The following is a 9,771-nucleotide window of genomic DNA, read 5'->3' as shown; positions in this document are numbered from 1 at the left end:
CTGGCCCCTAGTTTCGATTTCAACAGCTTCTCTTTCTCCGGTTTCTTCCCCGCCATCTTTTTGGATTTGTTTACTTTTCAAAAATGTTGCTAAAGTCTCTGATATTCACCCAAATGCTTTTCTGCACTCTGGTAAGTCTCTTAAAACAGTTTTAGTCGCTTACTTTTCCGCTCCCCCCTCTTTCCTTCCGTGTTTTGTCTATGCGTTTGGGAGGGATCCCTCCCCCGCACGCTTTCCCGTCGCTCTTTAAGGGGGGCAGCTTCTTTTTATATCTTCATGCTCGCTTCAACCCGACTCACAGATCGTTGTTGGCCATTTGGCCTCGCTCATCACCTTTTATTTTGCCCAATCTCCAACGCTTGTCACGGTCAGCAGCACTTGTACCATGCAGTCACTCAGCGGCAGGACCTTCGGGGCGGAGGGGGGCCTCAATTATCTGGCTTTCAGCCATCGAAGAGGTTGCCCCTCAAAAGCCCCCTGGCTGGGAGCCTTTTACCAAGGCTCCGGGGGGTTGCCCCCAAGTTTTGGTTTCAACAGGTTCTTTTTCTCCGGTTTCTTCCCTGTCATCTTTTTGGATCTGTTTACTTTTCAAACAAGTTGCTAAAGCCTCTGATGTTCGCTCAAACGCTTTCCTGCACTCTGGTAAGTCTCTCAAAACAGTTTTAAATGCTTATTTTTCCGCTCCCCCCTCTTTCCTTCCGCGTTCGTCTATGCGTTTGGGAGGGACCCCTCCCCCGCTCACTTTCCCGTCACTCTTTTTAGTGGGGGTAGCTTCTTTTTATATCTCCATGCTCGCTTCACCTGACTCACAGTTTGTTGTTGGCTATTCGGCTTCACTCATCACCTTTTATTTCGCCCGATCTCCAATGCTTGTCCCGGTCAGCAGCACTTGTACCATGCTGTCACTCAGCGGCAGGACCTTCAGGGCCGAGGGATGCCTCAACTATCTGGCTTTCGGCCATTGAAGAGATCGCCCCTCAAAAGCCCCCTGGCCGGGAGCCTTTTACCAAGGCTCCGGTGGGGTCGCGACCCGTCGGACCCCCTCCCACACGCTGGTGTGCAGTTTACATCCCTGGGGCGTCTGGGAGATGTGTCTGCCTGCATGTTGCCATAAACTGGAAGTCTTTCTCCAATGATGTTTCTGTGGTCATGTGGCCAGCATGACTAGACGCCAAGGTGCACGGAATGCTGTTACCTTCTGAACAAAGCGGTACCTATTTATCGACTTGCAATTTCTTGCTTTCAAACTGCTAGGTTGGCAGGAGCTGGGAACAGAGACGGGAGCTCACTCCATGTGGCACTCGGGTCTTGAACTGCTGAACTAACGATCTTCCGGTCTGCCATTCAGCATCTTAACCACTTGAGCCACCGCAGTCCTTAAACCGAGTTACCCCTATCAAAACCCCTTTGAAGTTCATGGGCTAAGACACATGCAACTCTCTCTGGGATTGCACTGATAAGTGACTATTTAGATACATACTAAGTCAACAGTGCACTATTCAGAAAGCCGTTGCCACCTGATGATTTCGTATACACACAATTTGTTCCTGCTAAATAGCAATCAGATCATTCAATTTTATAACAAATTGGTAAATTGGTGTCATCTGTGAGTTCATTGGGTTTACATTAGAGATTAGGGTGGCTCTGTCTCAGAGGCAGGAATACATATTGATTGAGTGATGGCAGTAATGGATTGGGAAATTGAGTTAAATTATCGTTATTGTGAAATCAATAACCAAAACCAAACAAACTCACATAAAGGAGGGAAAAAGATAGAAAAGCAAGCTAGTCTCTTCTGACAACTGAAGATTTCGATGCCAATTAGATTTGCCATCTGGGAAGAAAATGCAGAAATAAATAAAAGGGACTAATGTTTACCTTAAGTGCCTCTAAATAAGGATTTCATTTAGGTTTCATAATGGAGTGAAATCCGGAGACAAAAGAATAAATGCATAACACTGAAGATCTAATCAGTCTGATTTCATTCTAACGTGGAGGAATAAACAGAGAAGGGAGGGGGAAAATAACATCTGCTCACGTCTTAATCTGGTTTATGCATTCTTCATGAGGAAGTGTATCCAAATATTTGAAAAGAAGCTCTGACCAACTCATTCATCAGCAACCAGGCACACACATACAGTGGAAAACCTGTAATTAATGGAGGTGATTAGAGAACTAATAAGATGTAAATAAATGCTCTTGGCCTGACCTCCCTTGAACTGGGTAGGAAGAGACGGGCAGGTAAAAACCCCAAAGGGCAGATCTCATCAGGAATTCAAATATCTGCAGTGTGGTGGCACATTGTTTTTCTCTCCTGCTGGATAAAAAATGAAAATTCATAAAGTGACATTAATTTAAGCAAGGAGACTGTAGAGCATTGTCTTTCCTGAAAGCGCTGGTTATTTTGGTTTGGAGGAGGAGTTGCTGGTACTTCTGTTCTGGCCCAAAGGAGCCATGTTGAGTGTCAGTAGTGGAGGTGCCAGAAGAGTTGGTGCCCGCTGCCTGCGGCTGCCCGCTCTCCGCCCTCCTCTTTTCTTACGAACTGTTTTGCAATTAGTGGGCAGAATCCTATCTCAAAGAGGCGGCTTCTGTTGCTGGTCATGGGAAAGGTTCCATCAGCTGGAAATTCCACTGTTTTGCTTTTCTGGAGCCAATGGCAGACGTTGGAGTGGTTCCCAAGAGACCCTGGTACTGTCTGGCTTCTGTCACTCCCTTCCACCCACAAGGAACATGAAAGTCTACGCAAGCATCTGTGCCATGGTGCTCCTGTTTCATCTTGCTGTGTGCACCCATATTACTGGTCCAGAGAGCACTGACTCCCCAGCTCACTGCTGCTTCAGATATTCATCAAAGCCAATCCCACTCAGATTACTGGCAGACTACTACAGAACCAGCGAAAGGTGTCCTTCCACAGCTATTGTGTTTATTACTAGGAGAGGCCGGGAGATTTGTGCCAACCCCACAAAGAGATGGGTCCAAGACCTCGTCAGTCGCTTGGAGCAGAACTGACCAGAGCAGCGATGGAGCCACTTCCAGTGAGGCCAAAGGCTCGTGTACGGTTTCCTGCGAACAACTATTTCCACAATAAACAATGATGTTTTACTATTTAAAAAAAATGTTGAGTGTCAGTAGCCTGGTAGCTACCAGCTCTGTGTATATGTATGGTGGTGTGAAGTGCCATCAAGTCTCAGCTGACATATGGTGAGCCTGTAGGGTTTTCAAGGCAAGAGACATTCAGAGGTGGTTTGCCATTGCCTGTCTCCACATTATGACCCTGGCATTCCTTGGTGGTCTCTCATCCAATACTAATCCAGACCACCCTTACTTAGCCTCTGAAATCTGATGAGATTGGGTTAGCCTGGGCTAGCCGGGTTAGGGTTGTGTATGTGCATAGAATATATTCTTTAGAAGTAAGATCACATAAACACATGAATCTGCCTTTTTTCTTTAAAATGACTAATGCTATAACATATAAAGAGAATATGTATAAGATGTTTTATAGATGGTATATTACACCTGATAGACTGGCTAAGCAAAATACTAACTGTTCTGATAAATGCTGGAAATGTAAGAGTAAAAGGGGCACATTTTATCATATGTGGTGGCTATGCGATGTTACAAAAAAGTTTTGGAAATGGGTCCATAGTTTGATGGAGAAGATACTAAGAGCAAAGATTCCATTTACTCCAGAGGTCTTGCTGTTGAATATATTTCCAAATGATTATGAAAAAGAGAATAGGTATTTGACTGTTTATATGACGACAGCTGCAAGAATTTTATATGCCAAATATTGGAAAACTATGGTGATACCAACAAAACAGGAGTTTGTGAATAAACTTTTTGAAACAGCAGAAAATGATAAACTGACTTTAGAAATGAGATTAAGCAAAGAGTGGACATTTCAAAAAACATGGAAAAAGTTTTATGATTGGTATAATGTAAGTACAATAGAAGATTAGGCAATTATGGCACAATGGACTTGAGAAGACAGAAGAATGGAAAGTGATAGAGCGTTTCTATTAATTAAGTAATTGGATATAAGCATATAATGTAACTGTACTCTTGGTATACATGTTATGTGTAGTAGAGTGTCTGTTTGTAGTGTGTAGATTTGTTTGTTGTAGATTATAAAAGAAAAATTAATAAAAGTGTACCTATGGGTACTTTTTTTAAAAAAAATCTGCCTTATACTGAAACAGAACTTTGGTCCACGAAGTCAGTATTGTCTGCTCAGACTGACAGTGGCTCTTTAGGTTCTCAGGCTGAGGTCTTTCTTATCACCCCCTTCCTTTTGACTGGAGGTGTTTGGGACTGAAACTAGGATATTCTGCATGCCAAGCCGAGGCTCTTCCACTAAGCGACAGCCCCTCCCACAAAGACATTCGATATAAAAGAACAAAAGCAGTGCCATGCTGGATCAGAACAGTGGCCCATAGTCTTGCATCCTGTTTCATACACTGGCCAAGTAGTTTCCATAAAGGGCTAACAAACATAGTTCAGAGGCCTCCCTCTGAGGTTGCTTCCTAGCCCTGGTATTCAGAGCTTTGCTGTCTCTGAATCTGGAAGTTCCATTTAGTCACCATGGCTAGTAGCTGTCAATGGATATCTCCTCTCTAAGTCTCTCTAACTCCCTTTTAAAAACAGCCATTCGGGTGGTGACCACAACATCCTCTGGCAGTGAATTCCACAATTTAACTACCTGTTGAGTAAAGAAGTATTACCTTTTTGTCTATCCTGAATCTACTATCTATCCTGAATCTACTATCATTCAACCTCATTGGGTTATGAGAGAGAGAAAGAAGCTCACTCTGTCAACTTTTTCTACCCCTTGCTAAGTTTTATAGATCTCTATCAAATGTCCCCTTTAAATGTCTTCTCTCTTAAGACAGAAGCCACAGACTCTTGGGGGAATGCTGTAACCTGTTCATCATCTTGGTTGCCCTCTTCTGCATGCAGCCAGACTCCCAAAGAACTTACTGATGATTCATTATGACACTGTTATGTAGCATTGTTTTCTTCCCAAAGTCCTGCTGTCTCTTAGCGCCAACTTCCTTTGATTGTGCCCTCACTGCCCTTGACCTCATTTTCCCTCAGTCTTCTGGCTGACTTTCACAACCCACTGAACTTTGTCCTCACACCAACCGTTGCATTGTGAGGTAACCAAATAGCATGATTTGCCACAGCCCATAGGCTTTCAATGGCAGAGACTTGAGAATGCAAGTTGCTTGCTCTGGGACAGCCCATTGATTTTAACAGTGCCAATATGGTGTAAATGGTTTGCAGAATACAATCATTTCCTGAGTTGTGATCAAGGTCTCCGCCTCAGGCTGTGACCATAAGCACACCTGATTGGAAGTGGATGCCATTGAAATCAATGAGACATATACTTTCAAGTAAATGTGTTTGGGACTCAGGTGTTAGGTTGTAATCTTTGCACCAGTTACTCAGAGATTCTTTTATTGGTTTTGATGAGAGCATGCTGAAATAAGCAGAGTGAAGAATATTGACATTGCAGGGTAAATGCATATGCATTTGCAAGCCCAGCTGGCCAGGATCTCTTTGACATGAATTTTAGATAGTAGCATACCACTATTGACTGATTTCATTTTCTTCACAAAACTGGAGAAAAGGCAAACAAGTTCAGTTTTATAGCATAAGGCAGCCATATCTCTCCTTATATATAATTGAGTAGTGGGGTGGCACTTTCTGAACATTCCACATGCCCCTAAATCAGTTGGCTCCATGATGTTTCACTCAGCAGCTGTCCCTATCCACTGGCTGTATTGCTTGAGTCCCGCCCACAGAAGCAGTGCCCACCAAAATTTTCCTCAGAAGATGTTTACTTCACTCCGGTGAACACAGCTACTGTCTTCGCTCTCCTTGCCAGAAGATGATTGATTCCCTCAGGGGACAAAACCCACTGTCTTTAGCCTCCAAGCCAAGTTTGCTGAGGCGACACTTTCTACAATGGAAAAAAACCCACCAAGTAAACAGCTGTCAGCATAGTGGAGGTGGCGGGGGGGGGGGGCCAGCCCAAGTTATCACAAAAAAGCCAGTGGATAGACACACAAGCAGAGATAGAGGATGGGACCAGACACACAGAAAAGAAGAAGCCAAAAACCTGAGGCATGCAGCAAAGCACAAATACAGAAACAGAAACAAGCAGATCTATGTTTGCAGACTTCCCAGTTGTAGAAATTACTCTAACAGAGCCCCATGTGCTGCATTTTCTGGCCCACATTGTGCGACCTTGGACACCAGTAACTGTGTAACATAAGGTATGTGAGACTTTACTTCCACATTTGTACCTTTCTATTACATACTGCTGATATGTATTTAACCTGCTTCCAGCCAATGCATTCCTTACACATGACATCTTTCTAGAGTTCGTTGTATTGCTTTTACAATGAGCTTTACTGCTAGTAGTTCAATAATCAGAAAATAGTGTTGTTCTTGTTGTTGATATTACTAGCATTGGATTAAAGGCTGTCCACAAATATCAATCAATCTATGTGAGCCCTCAGAATTCAACTATCAGTGAATTACTTCCATATATCTAGAGATGGTTTTATAAGTGGTTTCAGTTAAATCACTTAATACTTTAGGTTATATAAGTGGTTTATTTATGTATTTACAAATATTACATTTATGTATAGGGAACTGAAATGGTCTAAGCTTTGGGTATAAATGTGTATTACTTATATTAATGTGTTCTGGTCAATGACTGTAACAATAAATTTCAGTTTCTTCCATATATCATTGACGGTGTTGCGAATATTAAGCCCTCTTAATTTTGTAAGTAGTATTTCAACAATTCTAAACAAAGAAACATGCAGCTACATCATTGATAAAAACAACACAATTGCAGCAATTTTTTTTTAAGAAAAAGAGGTGGAAAGAGTTCTGTCTGTATTTGGTGTAGTGGTTAAGTGTGCGGACTCTAATATGGGAGAACCGGGTTTGATTCCCCACCCCTCCTCTTGCACCTGGCTGGATGACCTTGGGCAAGCCGTAGTTCTGATAAGAGCTGTCCATGAAAAAGAACAGTTTCTGTCAGAGCTCTGTCAGCCCCACCTACCTCATAGGGGAATGGAAAGGAGTTTGCAAGCCGCTCTGAGACACCTTTGGGTAGTGAAGGGCGGGGTATAAATCCAATCTCTTCTTCTTCTTCTTCTTCTTCTTCTGTATCACCAGCTCATAAATGTTTGCATCCATCCATCCATCCATCCATCCATCCATCCATCCATCCATCCATCCATCCATCCATCCATCCATCCATTGCATTCTTATCCTGCTCTTCCTCCCAGGAACACAGGGAGGTGTACATGTATTTCCCTTCCTCCATTTTATCCTCACAACAATTCTCAGAGGTAGGTTAGGCTAAGAGACAAGGACAGGCCCAAGGTCACCAAATGATTTTCATGACATGCCATGTAGGGATTTGACTCTCGATCTCCCCTGTCCTGGTCGAGTACTCTAATCACTACGACACACTGGGAATGGGAGTGGAATGGGGAATAAATGAATGGTGGGTTACTATAGATGAATTTAATTAATTAATTATCATATGGCAGTGTTTATAGTATAGCCAGAAGATCCTAAGATTGTTTGGCAGCCAGAAGTTCTAGCACTTTTAGCATTATGCACCACTAGGTGGTGACCTAGACTTTTTTTGAGGTAACAGATGTTTCAGAGGTGGTTTTCTATTGCCTGCCTCTACATTATGCCCCGTGGTATCCTTGGGAGCTTGTCAATCCAAATAATAGCCAGGGCTGACCCTGCTTAGCTTTTGAGATCTGACGGGATCGGGCTAGCCTGGGCTATCCAGGTCAGGGACTCACCGCAAGAGAATCTCACCACAGAAAAAGAATGCACAAGCACCCAGATTCTGGCAGTTGATCTTACTCCCTCGGGATGTACATGCAGAAAAAGATAGTTATTCTGGATACCTATTATTCACTCTCTCCTGCCTGGCAAGCAAATGGAAGAATGAAATAGCACTGCTGGGATGAGGTGAAGAACCAAAGTCATTGTTGTGTACTAGCAGAACCGCACACGAGGTTGGGGTGCCACGTGGCTAGACAAACTAGCGAAGCTTTGCTACCAGGGACAATAGAGTCCTTGGATCCTAAATCCTGCCAACCGGGTTTTAGGGATTCTACAGAGAACCTATATGATTGTAACTCTTGTATATAGCCTATCACGGGTGTGGGTGGGTGTAATGGGTGTGGTTGTAAACAGACATATAAGCAGCCTGCAGGCTAGCTACTGTATCTCTTACTTTCTGAAATCACTAAGTAAAGTATGAGCTGAAAATCACACTGCGATGCGTCAGTCTCAGTGCTTTACAGTCATGCTTTCATGAGATGTGGACAACTGACAAATCCCACAGCTTTCCAGGTACTTTTGTTTGCTCTGCCATCTGGTCTTTAATGGACAGAGAGTGGAAGCAGTTCCAGACCAGTGTTCACTCTAAGCTGAGTTAGTGTGAGCTAGCTCAGTTTTTTAGCCTCCGGCTCACACATTTCTGTCTTAGCTCGGGAAGGATGGCTGCAGAGCAGACTAATTTATGCAGTAGCCAAATCGCTCACTCACAACTTTAGTGCCGGTAGCTCACCAAGTAGAATATTTGCTCACAAGACTCCACAGCTTAGAGGGAGCATTGTTCCAGACTGTGCCCTTCCTGTAGGGATAAGATAATCAATTTGGTTAATGGTTGTGCTGGTGATGGTGGAATAGTTACCTCCATTTGCCACCTACCATACTAACTTTTATTATACAAACGTACTAAAGCAAGACCATCCAAATTCCTCTCTGGCAGAAAGCAAATCAATACAGATTAAGTCACAGTTTCCTAACCATTTGAGTTACCTATCTCTTTTGCTATGGATGAAGTTGTACTGTATAAGCATGAAGCATTGCTGCTCAGTGTGCTGAAACTATGAGGTGGGTGCCAGAGGTGCTGCCATTTCTCCAAAAAGCAGAATGCAACATCTGCCATCCCGATTTGGTGAAATCACCTCTGTAGCCGGCACAACCCTCCCCTCCCCTCCTTTTGTTTGCTGCCACATGCAGCACATTTGGCACTTGGGCAGAAAAAAACAACACACCTACCTTTCCCCTAAGTATTTTGGAGGGGGAGGGGGAATTATAATAAGGTTACCCCTTCTGTTGATTAACAGGAAATTCTGGCTTGAGTTGCAATCAGAACTGAATTTGTTAGTAGATAGCAGAAATCTTGTTTGCAAGAGGCCTAAGGAGTTAGGGTTACCAACTCCAGGTTGTGAAATCCCTGAAGATTTTGGGTGTGGAGCCTGGAGGCAGGGGGTGGGGAGCGGAGGGGTCTCAGCGGGGCACAAAGTCATACAGTCCAAAGCAGCTGTTTCCTTCAAGGGAGCTGATCTCTGTAGTCTGGAGAGCAGTTGTAATTCCAGGAGTTCTCCAGACCCTACCTGGAGGCTGGAAATTCTGCTTAGGAGCGAATCGTCTGGAACACTGTGATGGCCAAACGACCCTCTTCTACACAGGTTAGAAAGGCAAGAAATGATTTTTTTAGATACGAAATGAAAGATGAGTCACCCCCTCCAAAAGTATACACGGAAAGAGAGAGAGAGAGAGAGAGAGAGATGATAGATAGACAGATGATAGATGATTGATATATAGAGAGATGATAGATAGATGATAGATAAATGATAGAGAGATTATATATATATATATATATATAGAGAGAGAGAGAGAGAGAGAGACAGAGAGACAGAGAGACAGAGAGAC

At 43.4% G+C, this 9,771-nt stretch overlaps 1 protein-coding gene across 1 annotated transcript in view; it reads left to right on the top strand.

The window, feature by feature from the left end:
- The first annotated feature begins 2,730 nt into the window (after positions 1–2,730).
- The window catches only part of LOC107108750 (C-C motif chemokine 4 homolog), a 7,720-nt gene continuing 679 nt past the window's right edge, over positions 2,731–9,771 (top strand). Inside the window, exons 1-3 of the mRNA XM_015409263.1 lie at positions 2,731–2,999; positions 3,395–3,410; positions 3,908–3,919. Of these exons, the coding sequence (XP_015264749.1) occupies positions 2,731–2,999; positions 3,395–3,410; positions 3,908–3,919 (297 nt within the window). The remainder of the gene's footprint in view (positions 3,000–3,394; positions 3,411–3,907; positions 3,920–9,771) is intronic.

This window comes from Gekko japonicus, unplaced genomic scaffold (assembly GCF_001447785.1).
Source record: "Gekko japonicus isolate JY-2015 unplaced genomic scaffold, Gekko_japonicus_V1.1 scaffold376, whole genome shotgun sequence".
In the NCBI taxonomy this organism is placed as follows: domain Eukaryota; kingdom Metazoa; phylum Chordata; class Lepidosauria; order Squamata; family Gekkonidae; genus Gekko; species Gekko japonicus.
The sequence above is the reverse complement of the archived record's forward strand: the minus strand, read 5'-3'. Positions and strand labels throughout refer to the sequence as shown.